Source organism: Ictalurus punctatus, chromosome 3 (genome assembly GCF_001660625.3).
Source record: "Ictalurus punctatus breed USDA103 chromosome 3, Coco_2.0, whole genome shotgun sequence".
NCBI classification, from domain to species: domain Eukaryota; kingdom Metazoa; phylum Chordata; class Actinopteri; order Siluriformes; family Ictaluridae; genus Ictalurus; species Ictalurus punctatus.
Window position 1 is genome coordinate 27741078 of NC_030418.2, and position 17633 is coordinate 27758710.

The following is a 17633-nucleotide window of genomic DNA, read 5'->3' on the forward strand; positions in this document are numbered from 1 at the left end:
TAGTGTATTTATGAATATTTATACGCATGCACTCATAAGCAAAAGCAGAGTATAGATTAAAACTTGCTAAACAGATTCTCAGTTCATATTTAATTAATAGTTGAATAAGATATGGATGGCCATTTAGTGACTGAATAAATTTAGGCTTTGGCGTATCAAGTATCTTTGCCAGAAAAAAGATTTAAATTGGTTTAAATAGAAATGTATAGCATTTCTAGCAATTTATTAAATTAAACTGATTTAAAATAATATTTGACAATAATGTGATAGTATTTCACTCACCTTTGACCTTAAACACTGTGGTGTAAGTCATTTTTATTGTATCGGGGACGTTTTTTATGTGCTTGCTCAAGGACTTTATTATTTATATTTTTCATTACATTGGAAGCACATCACGCATTATGTTCAGGGCTGAAACCACCAGACAGGCCCACAGAAGCAGAGACAGACTGTGGGAAACCCCTCCGCTCCTCTGGACAGAGTGTGTGCATTTCCCTACATTTCCCACATTATCAACAGCAGTCACAATTACATCAGGTGAGCAGCAGGAGGCAGTGTAGTAACCCATCACTACGGTTATACCCCCATCCTCCACAGTCTCAGAGAAGAATTTGCCACTGCCTTTCTGGATGGAGATATGTTCAATACCAGTACCATTGCCGTCTGTGATGTTGAAAGACAGGTTCCAGCTTGACTGGGAGCAGTTAGATGGACAGATAGCAGTTGTGCTAATAATCTCACACTTCGGAGGAGCAAAGTCAGTCACCTGTTCAGAATAAAGAAAAAAAAGATGAATAACCAGTTAAAGAATAGTGAATGCTGAACTGTCTATGCTGTACATGTGTTCACAAGAAGAGGATGATACAGTGTGAAAGTTTGAATTTTTTTGAAGACACTTCTATACAGATGTATCCCACATCAAGACAACAATGAAATGTGTTACAATTAAACAAATGATTTAGTTCTGTGCTTTTTTTTTGTAATGATTAAATGCCTCATAAATACATGCCTTCAAATCAAAACCCTCATTCATGAAAACATTCATAGGGTGAATGTGCAGTGGGGTGGGAGTTTGAGATTGGGGGAGTTATAAAGTTATAAAGACAAAGGGTGGATTTCCAAGGTATTAGAAGATACTGAAATTATTGAAGCCATATCATTCAGATTTTGTCCACTATTAATAAGCTCACATGGACCATTTGCTCCTTTTCTTAATTGTAACGTCATTGCAATGAAAGAATGTCTGTGAAAGCTAACATGTTAAATGTCTTGTTGCTATAAATGAAATTTCTTTGTCTTCTTTATTCTGTCATAAAGGGATGCCTTTTTCTGTACCACATTGGAAGATCATTCTCAATCATTAATAATAATGACCTATTATTTATAAGGTCTTTATATTCTTTAATAATATATTACCAAATCTTTATAAGGTTCCTAAGATCTGCTTCAAGCCCCTCAAAGGTCTTAGTTACTATGGTAACAAATACAGGCAAGTTACCTCGGCGAGGACTGAAAGGCGGAGCACGGCATAGTTAGAATCAGCAGCTCCGGGCCCTTCAGCCAGAATGGTCAGTGTAACATCACTTCCTGACGTGGTGTTTGCAGGAGGTTTGACAGTCACTGTGCCTGAAGTATTACCTCCTGTGTTCACGGTAAGGCTGAAATAACACAGAAATATTATACATGTTTTTGTGCAGATCTGATACCAATATTAGTCTTGCTTCTACATGTGTTAAGACTAGAACTATATGTCTTATAGCTATATGCTGTATGTCTATATGCAGCTAAAATATCCAGCATTTCAAAATAATTTCAGCAGTGAAGTCAAGGATTACACTTAAATTTGGATTGATGCACTGACTGATTTGATTCATCACAAAATGAGGTACTATATTTACCTGGGGTCATATGTCAGAGGAAAATCTTTGTCATTCTTAGCATTGATGCTGAAGACTCCACCGGCTCCATTAGTAGTTACTGTAAAAAGTACTTTAAAGTCTTTTCCTGGCACCATTGTGCTGCTTACTACAGCCTAGAGGGAGGGGGAAATGAAATATATTCGATGAGACAAAAGAGAAATGAGGGAATAGCCTATTCTGTGTGTATTTGAAGTATTGAGATTTCTTAATGCCATGTAAAATAAGAGGAGAGTTGTACCTTGACAGTGACTTTGGTCTGGGACATCTGTGTTGTAGTCTGCCTTTGGAAGTAGCTTGAGGTGGTTGTATCTTCTCCATTCATCATAACCACAAATTCTCCTTCTGGAACTTGATTTACAGTAACCAGAAAGTTTCCACCATCCATTTGTTCCATGGTTCCATTCGCCACATTGCTGTTTGAAACGTCCACTAGAGCAACTTCCTGTAGCTTCAGAGCTTCAGCACCCTTCTGTCCAGTTACTGTCAGTAACAGCTTAGCAGGTAAGCCTAAAGTACCAAATAAAGGACAGGCATAGGGATTAGAGAGATAGATACTATGTTTAGGTTTTTATTGAATTTTATTCTATACATTCATAAAATGGATGTATGTTTGTCCACCAAGCATAATAATGAATATGTATAAACCAGGGGTATTTAACTAATTTGGAAAGGTCCAGTTATTTAAAACAGCTTGCCTACAAAGGTCAGGATAAGCAACTAACAGGACCGAATTCATGTATTCAGCAGTTACTTTTCAATGCATTACCATGACTGATTAGTTTCTGGCTATAAATGAGACAATCTGAAGTTTTTAGGTTTCAGTGGCATGGTGGTGCAGTGGCTAGCCACCGGTTCGATCATGAGCTGAGGTTATCCTATGTGTGGATTTCTCGCCTTGTCTGCATGGGTTTCTTCCAGGTACTCCGTTTTCCTCCCAAAACCATGCCTGTAGAATGACTGCCTGTGCTAAATACTAATGAACATGTGTGTGTGCCATTACTTCATACAATTATCATGCATTTGCTTCTGGTCAGTTGGTGGACCGTTCAGCATTTAATTTTATGCTTGGCTAAGTTGGATTAAAACAAATAAACTGAATGAAATGTAGTGACTACTCCAACCTTTCTGCGGGCGACCATCAATAATAGCAAATCCTGAGTGGGGTCCACTGAATTCCTCCACGAAGTTGTAAATGAAAGTTATTGCACTTTGACCTGAAATGAAAAAAAACCAAAAAACGTTTCCCTTCAACCAGTGTTGTTATCAAGTTATTCTTATTTCTACTCTTTGTTACATGTTAAATGGATAAATGGCGATATGACACAAATATCATATCCTGATACTTACAGACATTTCTGCACGACATGATATGTATGTAGGTTAGCTTCCAATTACAGTTATAATTTGTTGGTGTTGTTATTTAAAAAGCATTAAAATGTTATTTTTAAAAAATGTGACTCATTGTGACACTATTATATTGTCATATTGCCCAATTCTATCTCTTTTCCAACCTGATGAAGACATTCTCAGATTATTTACTCATTTATAGCGAACTAGAAAGCTAGGTTACTACTTCATTTTGTACTCAATTTCCTGTAGCAACTGTAGGGTAAATCTCACTAGAAGTCTCACAAGTCACACCTCTACCATTTGCTAGAAATTCTTTTGACAATAAATATGGCCAAAAAAAAGCTAATTTGACAAAAGAGGCAATTTGACTCACATCGGAAATGACCGATATGGCTGAATTTTTCCTAAGGCCAACATGCAAGATTATCTTGTTTACCTGCCAGTAAGTACTTCATAGAAAACTTTTAAATAATTTTGAAAGATGGGATTCTGTTATATTATACAAGAAAAACTCACTGTCCCATGTTAAAAAATGTGTCTTCCTGCTGGAAACCAGCACACAGAATTGCAGCGATCCCAATCAGATTGCAACCTTCAGGATCCTGAATGTTGTCACCAGAAAAGTGTTCAAAAGTTATCAGACTAGCTCACCTGTCACTTTGATGGTGTAGGCCTCTGTGGATTCCATGCTGATGCGCCACAGGCCCGTTTCAGTTAAATTGTTCAAGTGAAGCCGCTGAAGGTTCCCCACGGTCTGAATCGTAGCGAGAGGCCCATTATTTGCAGTGTAAGGCTGAGACACACCTGATAAACACCTTTAGTTAATGTCAGGTCAGAACTGTTCTTGGTGAAATATTTTAAACTGAAGCAAACCTCTCAGCCTCTCAGGATTTCCCAATTCCAAAACCACTAATAATTAATACAATATATTATTATTCTGTTAGTACAAAAGTTGATGAAATGATGAGATTTGCTGGTGAGATTTATTATTTACAAAGCATTGATGTGGTATATCATTGGTGTTGTTATAGTATATTTGATTTACACTTCAGTTAATATAACATTCAATAATTGTGCAGTACAATTCCAATGCTATGTTGGACTCACCTGATGGGCTATAGAGAGTGAACCTGAGGTTATTTCCTGTCAAATAAGCAATAACATTGGACAAAGATGCATCTAATAGGAAGGGGAAATTCTCCACACGACCTGGGTTCCTGGCTCGTTGCAGGATCGTTACCTGGGATAGACAAATAACACACCATGGATAGACAATTTCCTCATTATTCTTGCTCGGCCTGGTTCTGAGCTGGTAATACACTTCTGCTGGCTAAACAGACAGCTGATAAACAGAAGGAAAGGAAATGTATTTCAGGCTAACCAAGCTAACAATACATGTATACAGTGAATATAAAAAGTCTACACCCCTGTTAAATTGCATGTTTTTGTGATGTAGAAGTGCAATCATGTCAAAACCTTTTCTACCATTATTGTGAAATTGCAACATATAAAAATCAAGTGACAGAAATGTTTTAGGAGTAAAACTAAAAACAAAAAAGCTTCCAATATCCAGCTTGCATAAGCGTGCACACCCTTTTATAACTGGGAATGTGGCAGTGTTCACAATTAACCAATCACATTCAAACGCATGTTAAATACTAATTAGTATACACCTGCCATCAATTCAAGTGACTGATTACATCCAAATAAAGTACAGCTGTTCCTATAGGATTTTCCGGACATTGGTAACATCCAACTGGAAAAGTCATGGGCTACAAAGAGCTGACAAAGCAGGTACAGGACCTCATTGTTGAAAAATATCAATCAGGAGTGTTACAAAAAATTCCAAGGCATTTGATATACCATGGAACACTGTGAAGACAATAATCAACAAGTGGAGAAAATATGGCACAACAATGACACTACTAAGAACAGGACGTCCCTCTAAAATTGATGAGAAGATCAGGAGAAAACCAGTCAGGGAGGCTGCCAAGAGTCCTACAGCAACATTAAATAATTGCAGCAATTTCAGGCAAGTACTGGTTGCTACCTACATGTAACAAAAACATCCTGAATTCTTCATATCTCTTTATGGCATGATGGAAGCCTTTTTTTTTTTTTTTTTTTTTTTTTTACCAAAAAGTAAATAAAAAAAATAATCCAATCCCAAACCATATGGAATAATGTGTTATGGTCTGATGAGACCAAAGTTTAATTTTTGGTCACAATATCTAAAGATATGTTTGGCAAAAAAAACCAAAACAAAACAAAACACAGCACATCACCAAAAGTACACCATCCCCATGGGGAAGCATGGTGGTGGCAGCATCGTACTTTGGGGCTGTTCTTCTTCAGCTGGAAATGGAGGGAATAATGAATATCTCCAAATACCAGTCAATTTTGGTGCAAAACCTTAAGTCTTCTGCTAAAACACTCAAGATGAAGAGGAATGTCACCTTTCAGCATGACAACAACCCAAAGCAAACCTCCAGATCAACAAAGGAATGGCTTCACCAAAAAAAACTTAAGGTTTTGTAATGGCCCAGCCAGAGTCCAGACCTAAATCCAATCAAAAATCTGTGGGGTGACCTGAAGAGAGCTGTGCACAAGACATGCCTAGCCAGTTTCACAGAGTTTGAATGCTTTTGCAAGGAAGAATGGCAAAATATTGCTAAGTCAAGATGTGCCAAATTGATAGACTCTTACCCAAAAAGATTGAATGTTGTGATAAAATCTAAAGGGGCTTCAACTAAGCATTAGTTTAGGAGTGTGCACTCTTATGCAACCAGGTTATTGTACTTTTTTTATTTTTTCCCATAAACTGATTCTTATCATTTTTCACTTTAATTAATAGGTTAAAAATTCACAATGTAGGTAGAAAAAGTTCTGACATGATTTATCTTGGTTGAATTTTTTTACATCACAAAATCCTGCCATTTTAACAGGGGTGTGTAGACTTTTTATATCCACTGTATGGTTTTCTGATAACAATACAAGATATATAAAATGATGCTATATGGTGAAGACCATGTGAGGACGGCCAATCATCAAGTGGTAATAATTGGATATAAGAGGAGAAGTTTTCTACCAGAGCTCAAAAGAGTCTTTTACCAATGGTTGAACTACTGAATTTTGCTTTGATGTGAGGTATCATGACTGCCTCAGATATTACCAAACAAATTGTAAAAACATGGCACTAGATTTGTTGCACACCTACCCCTGCATGTAATGCACAGAATAAAGGTGGGGTTACAAAGAAAGTAACTAAGGAAAGAACCTCAGGAAACAGTGACCTCTCAGAGATGATAAGCTAGAACATTATGAAAATCTTCAACCAACCCAATGTCCATATTGTGTGAAGGTACAACACTGTAAAGCAATAATGGGGCCAAATATGTTTATGCATTCCTGCTTCAACATAAATTAGATTTCTTACCAAAGCAGATGTGGAGGTGTCTAAGATGATGTCAGTAGCACTGGGCAGGCTGGCTTTAGAGACTTCTATAGCTTGACCTCCAGAGGCCAAAGCCATGTTATAATACACCAGGAAACCTGAGCGTACCTGCGTGCTCAAAGATCTTGCTGTTCTCTTAGTTTTTGTTATGAAGAAAGAGACCTGAGTGTAAGAGGGAATGAGTAGAATGGCACAAGTTATAAAAAAAAACAACAACAACAAAAAAAGACTATTTCACATTTTATAATATTTAAACATTGTATATGTTTTCTACAAATAATAATAATAATAATAATAATAATAATAATAATATTTTCTGTAATCATCATGTGAACTCTAAAAACTGAAGTGTTTACTGTGGACTTGGTGCTGCGGATGAGGGCGATGACGGTTCTTTCTAAGTGTATGTCTTTTGCAGAGGCGTCAGTAAAAACGTAAATTTGAGAGGATGAAGGAGCTCCAGTCAGAGCCAGCTGAGAGAGACAGAACCACAAATGCATCATTTCAAAGCTATATAAATTCAATTGTGGTTTAGTCTATGTTGGATTCTAAGTATCTTAGTAACTGCATCAGGTTGTTATACCTGCAGTCCTGACAAACACATTTCTGGTTCATCGCCACCATCCTTTGCATTGAGTTTTGAAATCTCAGTCTTCATCTTGTCTGAGTTTGTTGTCCTTATAAGTGGTCCAAAGCCTATAAAGAACACAAAAAGTAACAAAGCATGCACAGTTAAAATAATATAAAAAAACAACAACAACAACTGTAGGTCTGTGAATCAATTTTTATAATCACTGCTATGCACAGGTTTGAGTGGTAACTACTCTTAAAACACCTGACCAAGCTTGTGAGCTAACTAAAGAGGTACCTTAACAGTTAAGGCTCTGGGCTACTGTTTGGAAGGTTGTGAGTTCAGCTTCCTCCACTACTTAGGGCTGTTATTGCTGGGCAGTGGTAGCTGTTGGCTTACTGATCAGAGGATCAGGAGTTCAAATCCCAGCATTGCCAGGCTTCTACTGCTAGGCCCTTGAGCTTCAACTGCTCAGTTGTATAAATGAGATAAATGTAAGTTGCTCTGGATAAGGGTGTCTGCCAAATGCTGTAAATGTAAATAAGGTGTCATACTTGTGTGATGTTCTTAGTTTCTCAGTTGTAAGGTGCTTTGGATTTTAAAAAATGAGCTATTATAATTCTGAAGATCATTAGTCCAGGGTTGGTGCAGTCCCCAGTCCATTCCTGAGCTTGATAGGCTATCTGGCACTGTGTACAGTTTTAGATGTTCTTCCTGTGTCTGCATGGGTTTCCTTCCATTTCCCAAAAACATGACGGTAAGTAAACAGACTAAATCTCCCCTTGTGTAAATACAGTATACAGTGAATCTGGAAAGTATTCACAGCGCTTCACTTTTCCCACATTTTGTTATGTTACAGCCTCATACCAAAATGGATTAAATTCATTATTTTCCTCAAAATTCTACAAAGAATACCCCATAATCACAACGTGAAAGAAGTTTGTTTGAAATCTTTACAAATTTATTAAAAATAAAAAACAAAAAAGCACATGTACATAAGTATTCAGCCTTTGCCCAATACTTTGTTGAAGCACCTTTGGCACCAATTACAGCCTCAAGTATTTTTGAGTATGATGCTACAAGCTTGGCACACCTATTTTTGGGCAGTTTCTCCCATTCTTCTTTGCAGGACCTCTCAAGCTCTATCAGCGTTGGTGCACAGCCATTTTTCAGATCTCTCCAGAGATGTTCAATCGGTTCAAGTCTGGGCTCTGGCTGGGCCACTCAAGGACATTCACAGAGTTGTCCTGTAGCCACTCCTGTGTTATCTTGGCTGTGTGCTTAGGGTCGTTGTCCTGTTGGAAGATGAACCTTCGCCCCAGTCTGAGGTCCAGAGCGCTCTGGAGCAGGTTTTCATCAAGGATGTCTCTGTACATTGCTGCATTCATATTTTCCTCGATCCTGACTAGTCTTCCAGTTCCTGTTGCTGAAAAACATCCCCACAGCACGATGCTTCCACCACCATGCTTCACTGTAGGGATGGTATTGGCCAGGTGATGAGTGGTGCCTGGTTTCCTCCAGACATGACGCTTGCCATTCAGGCCACAGAGTTCAATCTTTGTTTCATCATGGTCTGTGAGTCCTTCAGGTGCCTTTTAGCAAACTCCAGTCGGGCTGTCATGTGCCTTTTACTGAGGAGTGGCTTCAGTCTGGCCACTCTACCATACAGGCCTGATTGGTGGAGTGCTGCAGAGATCGTTGCTCTTCTGGAAGGTTCTCCTCTCTCCACAAAGACACGCTGGAGCTCTGTCAGAGTGACCATCGGGTATTTGGTCACCTCCCCGACTAAGGACCTTCTCCCCCGATCGCTCAGTTTGGCCGGGCGGTCAGCTCTAGGAAGAGTCCTGGTGCTCTGACATGCATTGTTAACTGTGGGACCTTATATAGACAGGTGTGTGCCTTTCCAAATCATGTCCAATCAACTGAATTTATCACAGGTAGACTCCAATCAAGTTGTAGAAACATCTCAAGGATGATCAGTGGAAACAGGATGCACCTGAGCTCAATTTTGAGTGTCATGGCAAAGGCTGTGAATATTTATGTACATGTGCATTTTTGTTTTTATTTTTAATAAATTTGCAAAGATTTCAAACAAACTTCTTTCATGTTGTCATTATGGGGTATTGTTTGTAGAATTTTGAGGACAATAATGAATTTAATCCATTTTGGAATAAGGCTGTGACATAACAAAATGTGGGAAAAGTGAAGCGCTGTGAATACTTTCCGGATGCACTGTTAATATATGGCGCGATGGACTGGTGTATTCCTGCCTCCCACCCAGTGCTCCCAGGATAGGCTCTGGATCCACTATGTCCATGTTACTAAAGAGGAATGAATGAATGAATAAGTTGGGACTCTAGTACTGGAGTTGAGAAGCCCTGTGCTATGAAAATGATAGTTGTAGTGATGCGTTTGAGACAGAAAGAATATGCAAATGTGGAAAAGTGGAATTGGACATTCACTTACTGGGATCATTAAATGGGACCAATATATATTCTGAAGGTTCATCCTGTGTCCCTTTCTTACTGTCAATGATTTGGTATGCAACTCTCTTGGCCTCGGCAATATCATCAGACATGCTGCCTGTTGTGTCAATTACAAAGCATAAGACAGCAGTACGAGCAATGCCCATCATCCTGAGACAGAAATGTGGGGAGATAAAAAGAGAGGGAGAACATGTTAAAAACAACAAGTTCTACATGTTATTGACGTCCTCCAGCACTCAATCCTGTCTCCTACCGCAAATAATCTTTATTGCCAATGGCTCCACGAATATCCTCCAGGAGCTCAAGAGTAGCATCTGTTGCCAGTGCAACTGCGGTGTCGTGTAGGGCTGCGTTATGGGCACGGCGCTCATCTTTACTGATCCCACCACGAGGATTCTGGGTACTGCTCAGATCATCATTTCCACCATGACTGCATTTACCTAAAATAAATACAAAAAAGGGTTTTACGAGTAACAATACTCTCACAGGTGTAAACAGAGAGGGGTTGGTTTGTTATTCTACTAATCATGTGTATCATGTGTGGCTTTCTTCTCTCCCAGAAATTAGCTCAGCTTTATTTCTCTTTAAAAATTAAACCATAACATTGCATAATGTTTGAAAAGAGGTGGATTCAAGAGATTCATTTGGGAGCAAAGGGAGACAAGTGGGTGTTTTAATTGCAATTGCAATTGCAATTCACTTTACAGGCAGCGGAGGTCTCTAATATTACAGTCTGCTCTGTTAAGTGTAGAGTACTGCATATGTTAATCCACACCTTTAGGTTTGTTGGAAGAAAACAGGCCCATGTATCCTGATGTGAGTTTCCTCTGTTTTATAATAGAGGGCAGCACAGGGTTTGAACAAGTACCGCTGGCACAGTCACTGCAGGTTGGGGTGTCCACATCTACAGTACACACACATATATTCAGGGTGAGTGTAATGTGGGTCAGTGATCATAAAAAGGAAGTCAATAAGCAAAACAAAATAGATATTTAAAAAAAAAAAAGCAAGGTCAAAATTTAAAAGCAATGTTAAAACACACAAATAGAATATAGAATTCAGGCAATTTTACTGGGGTTATCTCATACAGTGTAGCAAGTAATAATCTGGAAAGACCTTTGTAATATGACAGTCTAAAACTGGATTTACAGAGAAGCATTAGTAAATGAATCACATGTAAATGAATCACATGTAAATGAATTACTTGAATATGAATCACATGAATATGAATCACATGTAAATGAATGACATGTAAATGAATCATATGAAAATTAATAAATAAATTAAAGACAAAACATGAAAACACACAAATACAAATAAGATCAAATAAAATAGAAGAAAAATATATGAAAGAACAGATTAGATAAAACAACATATTACAAGGCTGAGTTAGCTGAGCTACAGAGAGCTGAGTAAAAAGGAATGTCTTAAGCATTTTTTTTAAAGGACACAGTAGCGGCAGGTCTTAGGTTGACAGACAGTGTGTTCCGCAAAGAAGGATGACTTAAAACACTTTCACCTATTTTAGTTTTAATTCTGGAAATGACTAAAAGACCAGCCTTTGACCTGCGAGCAGGGAGCAGGTCTGAAATTTGTGAGTAAAGCCATTAAAAACCTTTTAGGCATTAAAAGTACTTAAAAATAAATTCTGTATTTGATTAGAAGTGGAGTTGTCTATGCATAGAAGCAATATGACAGCTGAGTAACACAGAATTATAAGGATGAGAGAAAAGAAAACCTAAAAATTGTGACATAAATAAAAATAATTCTAGAGGAATCCAGAGACATGTTAAGGACTGGAACACTTGCACTGAACAAAATATAGATTATGTACTAGTAAAATTTAAAATAAAACAATGCAAAATTTAAAAAAGGGTTGTTTTTTTTTTCATTTGATTCTTGAAACTTGTAGTATAGTATAATATCCACTTATGTATTTATTTTGTTCCTCCATCCATCCATATTCCACTTTGTGGATGTTGTTGGGGAGCCTGTAGCCTGTAGGATTCGAACCCCCAACCCTGGAGGTGTGAGGCAAATGTGCGAACCACTAATTCAAATAATTTTACTACCAATTATTTCTCACTTAACTCATTTAATATAACTTATTTGCTACAAGCCATTGCAAAGGGGAATTTGACAGTGTTATCACACAACATTTACCTGCAACATTGTCGATGGTGAGATCTGCTCTAATGAGGTTGACATATATTTTCTTGTTACCCAGATCCACCCAATTAGTGTGGCTGTAAAAATCCTGAAAGACACATCTGTACATTAGTCTACAATTAGGTTGTAATATTACAGCATTTTTTCCCCAAGGAAAGCAAATTGAAGTTATATACTTACACTTGATTTAGTTGATCAATTCTTTAACAGTGGGATTCTCTCACCTGTAGAGTGTGTAAGACTCTTCCTAGTGTTTCCCGAGCAGCCTGTAAGTTATCTTTACGAATGCTGGCTTTGACTGAGGCGATACCCTGGATGATCAGAGAATGTCCCTCCTTAAAAGCCTCACTGTTGAAGTGATGCGGGTTACTGGACACATAGTCACGATCCACTAGTCCATTCTGCATGTAAATCTGATTCAGGGCTTCATGGAACTTGGCACCTGACACCTGACCAGTGTCTGTACCCAAACACGCACGTAACAGTTCCTCTGCAGAGGAACCCTACATCACAGAGCACAAGAGGAAAGGAGACGAAAAAGTTCAGAGCTTAACTCATAGCTTAACCCATAAATTAATAATGAGACAATAAAGTTTAATCAAAAGCATACTCACTGTTGGTTTGAATGGTCTTCCTTCTGACTCAGCCACCGCCTCACATACTTCAGAGATCTTTTTCATCACAGCATTGCCGGTGATGGTCACATGCGTGTTGCCACTACCTATTGGCACAAATGTGTGCACGCCAGGCAGAACCAGAACCACCAGAGCAATAATGCACACTGATGACCTCATCTTCAGCTGACCTATAAGAAAGCATATCACTTTACTGTATGTTGGTGCGTTTGAATTTCATTAGCAAATACAGTGCTCTCTACTAATATTGGCACCCTTGGTAAAAGTGAGCAAAGAATGCTGTGAAAAATTGCCTCTCAAAAAATTCACAAAAAATACTCTGCTACTACTCAACAGATATTAAATGAAAATCTGACTGCCTCTGCCAGAAAGATTAAAATGGGCTGTGGTTGGATTTTCCAGCATGACGATGGTCCAAAACACACATCAAAATCAACACAAAAATGGTTTACTGACCAATAAATCAAGGTTCTGCCATGGCCATCCCAGTCCCCTGACTTGAAACCCATAGAAAACCTGTGGGTTGAACTGAAGAGGACAGTCCACCAGCGTGGACCTTGAAATTATAAGGATCTGGAGAGATCTGTAGATTCTGTATGGAGGAATGGTCTCAGATCCATTGCCATGTATTCTCCAACCTCATCAGGCATTATAGAAGACTCAGAGCTGTTATCTTGGCAAAGGGAGGTAGCACAAAGTCTTGACTAAAAGGGTGCCAATAATTGTTGCACACATATTTAACAAAGATTTTTTTTTTAACAAACCTGTGATTTGTTTGCAATTGTTTGATATCCATGAAAGCAGAGTGAATTGTTTTATTATTTATTTATTTATTTATTTATTTTTTACAAAATATCAAAAGATTAAACAATAAAGACAATTTTTCACAGCCTTCTTTGCTTATATTTACCAAGGGTCCCAATATTACTGGAGGACACATTAAATGCTTAGCTCTGGTATAATTTTCCAATATTCTAATTGGAAAACAAAGACAAATTATACAATTCATCATGCCATACACTTAGTAACATGGGATTTTCACTATTTATTCCACCAATCCAGCACCAATCACTTCAGATTTTTCTGATTTTACCAACATATTTACCAACACATTTTTAATTTGAAAACGGTCTTAATACTCTATGCCATATTTTGCATGCATTTGTATATCAGAGAAAAAACTTTCCACCTCTCATTCATTGATTAATAAAACATGGAAATAAGAATTTTTACTATTATGTCACACTAATAATGTAAATATAGTGTATATATTTCTTTCCTTTCTCTGGTGCCTGATTTTTAAATGCAACCTCTTTAATTCGCTAAAGATATTTGTAGTTACATTTACAATTAATAGCATACATTTTTATACAGTCTGTCCATCTGCAGTCAAAGATATCCTAGAGATTTTAAAGTAATCCAGAAATCATGACGTAGATGATACACTATCAACATTGTTGTTGTTGTTTTTTTTTTGTTGTTGTTTGTTTGTTTTTTAAAGCAATACTACTAAATCCTAGTATGTAATTTTTCCTACCTTCACAGATCCCACACTGGCTCTGAACTTTAACTTTTTTCTGAGATAGCATATACTATAATACAGTCTACTGACCATATATAGATGTTGTAGTGCAGGGTGTGGCACTGTTCTGCAAGGTAATCAACTGTTAGGAGGGTTACATTAGTGTCTATTTGATGTTGCAATCACAGTAATCAGATACAAGACATACACAATAATGGGAAACACAGGGACATTGCGACATTTCTGTCATCTGTTTTTCATCATTCTGCTTACAGAATTACACCACAATGTCAACTATCACAATGATACAGTGAATTAATTAACATTAGGATTGTTGGACTTGACAAAAAATAAACTTGTAAACTGGCGATTATAGAATTATGATAGAGTCAGTATCCAATAATGTTTATTGCATAGTGAATTTACAGAATGTCACTGGGAGTGGATCTTTTTTTTTTCCCCAATCCTCACCACATAAACCACATAATATCCTTGTTTTGAAAGAGATTTTGTGCCATGATAAGAATAAAAGTTCTCCATTTAATGTGTCTGTAATCCCTATATCCAAGGTAATATATAATGATGTCTTCCAATATAGCTCACAGATATATGCACTTGCAGAAATGGCTTTATGACTGCTATTCAAAGGTGAAGTTCCGTGCAACGATCATCTTATTTTGAAGAGCTCTTATTTGATTACATTTAGGATCATATTTTAGTCTTTACCAGGTCTATGATGTACTGTATATGTGGATATACAACCCCAATTCTGAAAAAGTTATGACAGTATGGAAAATGCAAAAAAAAAAAAAAAAAAGCTTCATTTGAAAATTCAATTCATCCTGTACTCTATCGAAAACACTTTATTAACACATTATTTATGCTTTACTTTGTGAATTGAATTTATTTTTGAAAATATACACTCTTTTCAAATCTGATGACTGCAACACACTCCAAAAAAGTTGGGACAGTGGACTGTTTACCAATGTGTAACATCACCTTTTCTTTTAATAACACTTATTAAGTGCTTGGGCGCTGAAGACAGCAGTTGGTTAAATTTAGCAAGCAGAATTTTCCCTTATTCATCCATTATGCATTATACACATTCTCAATCGGAGATAGGTCACGACTGGAGGCAGGCCACCCAAATTTCTCTGTCTGGGCATGAATAAAATATGATCTTATTATTTTATCTTATCTTATCTTATCTTATGCTAGCACCCACATTCTCTGATTATGCAACCATGCACTTGTAATCTGGGCAGAATGTGGTTTGGCATTGTCCTGCTCTGGATGGCAGCATATGTTGCTCCACAATGTGTACATATCTTTCTGCATTAATGATGCTTTCACAGATGTGCAAATTATCCATGCCATGGGATCTGACACACCCCCATACCATGACAGACGCTGGCTTTTGGACCTGACGCTCATAACAGCTTGGATGGCCCTCTTGAAGGACTAGGCCTTTTTTGGAGGCTCCTTATATACTATGATTAGACGATTGCCTCACGTGTTTCACATCACCTTCTTATTTCACCTTGTCACATCGCTATTAGTCCTAAATTGCCCCTGTCCCAACTTATTTGGAACGTGTTGTATGCATCAATTTCAAAATAAATTTTTACCTTCAAAGAGCTAACATTTAATTAGGTAAAACATCAAATACCTTGTCTTTATACAGTTTCTATTTAAATACAAATAAAGTACATTTACAAATTACTCCTCTTTGTTTTTATATTAGTATTTTCCATACTGTCCCAACTTTTTCGTAATTGGGGTTGTAGCTCGGTCAGTATATAATCTATTTTCAACATTTCATAGTACATATCTAATATTAGTGACTTTTCCATTTATGGCAACTCATAATGGCTCAGTTAGATCCTAAAATAATATATTTTGCATTATGTGCAATCCTTCATAATATCTTCCAATATAAAGTTGTGTTCAAAGTGTGCTCAAAAAGTCTCCATACATAGGGGACTATGTTTGCCAACATCACATTGGTTGTACCTTCATCAGTGGATGTTCACTGACATTGTGTTGGTCTAGAGACTTTTGGGTCAAACGGTAGAATAATGACACTGTTCACATTTATTGCCTCTGTAGATAGAGAACTGAAAAATTTACCACAAAAAAGCTTTATGTAATATCCTGCAAAAAGGCACAAGTGTGGCCATATCTACTAATCACGCACAAGTTTCATAATTTCTTTCCTGCTGTGCAGCTAAAGATAAGGTTGCATACACGGGTATTACGTGCAAAAAGACACAAAGGCATACTGTAGACTTAACCAGTTATTCAGATAACTTAGCATCCGTGCCTAATGTGTAGAGAAACATATCAGGATTTTAAGTGTGTACAGATATGACTGCATAGCAGACAATTAGTAATGAGATCATGTATGAGAATTTTGTTCAATAAAATATCTGCACAGTAAAATAAAAACGTCACAGTTGTTTTTCCTAAGTTTTGGGGTTAAAACACAATAAATTCATTGAAGTTAGCCACTTAGTAGATTATAGTATAACTAGATTGTTGTGCCACATTGTCTTCCTACAAGTGAGAAACAGTATCTCATCTACAATATTGTAAACCAGTCATGTGTTCCGAGTGTGACCGGCCCTGTTCTCATGTTTTGTTGTGAGTTTATACCATGTGCATTTGGTTTATATTGCATTGTGCCTTTGTTTTGGTCTTGTCTCTGCCCCTGCCTTGTCATTGGTCTGTTACTTAATGTGTACACCTGTTCTGACTTCAGCCCTTGATTAGTTTTACCTATTAGTTTTTCATATTCATTCTAGATTTTGACTATTTCTCGTGTTTTGGTTTTGACCACGGATTATCCTTGTTTGATACTATCTGCCTATTATCTGGAATATTGATTAGTGTTTTTGGATTTTTCCTATTAAACAACATGCTGAGTTTATGCACTTACAGTTCCAATCAAAATTATTCAACCCACATTGAAAATCAGGTTTATTGTCAAAATGTACAGACTTTCTTTCTTTTTTTTTTTTACAGAATTGAATCCATCACAACAGCACAAATATGCAAAACAGGTGTTGTCTCAGGCACACCGGAAAATAACTGGAAGGGGCAGAACATGGAAGCTATCAATGGCTGCAACTAGATTTCTGAGAAGGTAGTTTGTGAAAACCCTCGAGTGATTGCAAAAGACCTGCAACAAGACTTGGTGGCAACAGGCACTGAGGTTACACTGAGCACAGTAAGGCATGTACTAAAAGCAGAAATTTTCAGTGCCAGAACTCCAGGACGTACACCACTACTGACCCAAAAGCACAAGAAAAGTCGACTCAAAATCATAAATAAACCACAGAAGTTTTGGGATTCTGTTCTGTGGAGCGTTGAAACAAACTGGAACTTTTCGGCACGATGGATCAGAAGTATGTCTGGAGGAAGAAGAATGAAGAAAGAACACTCTGTCCACAGTCAAGCATGGTGGTGACTCTGTGATGCTCTGGGGCTGCTTTGCATCCTCTGGCACTGGAAACCTGCAGCGTGTG

At 37.4% G+C, this 17633-nt stretch overlaps 1 protein-coding gene across 1 annotated transcript; it reads right to left on the reverse strand.

The window, feature by feature from the left end:
* vwa11 (von Willebrand factor A domain containing 11) lies at positions 1 to 14223 on the reverse strand. Its single transcript, XM_017463093.3, has 17 exons — positions 14122 to 14223; positions 12564 to 12754; positions 12174 to 12452; positions 11944 to 12037; positions 10556 to 10684; positions 10034 to 10220; positions 9761 to 9930; positions 7307 to 7419; positions 7080 to 7196; positions 6706 to 6885; positions 4377 to 4509; positions 3921 to 4073; positions 3041 to 3133; positions 2158 to 2426; positions 1899 to 2032; positions 1499 to 1658; positions 1 to 766 (listed from the first exon to the last, which is right to left on the reverse strand). Exons 1-17 carry the CDS (start codon positions 14171 to 14173, stop codon positions 377 to 379), a joined length of 2844 nt encoding a protein of 947 aa, XP_017318582.1. The 5' UTR covers positions 14174 to 14223; the 3' UTR covers positions 1 to 376.
* Between the last annotated feature and the right edge of the window lie 3410 nt (positions 14224 to 17633).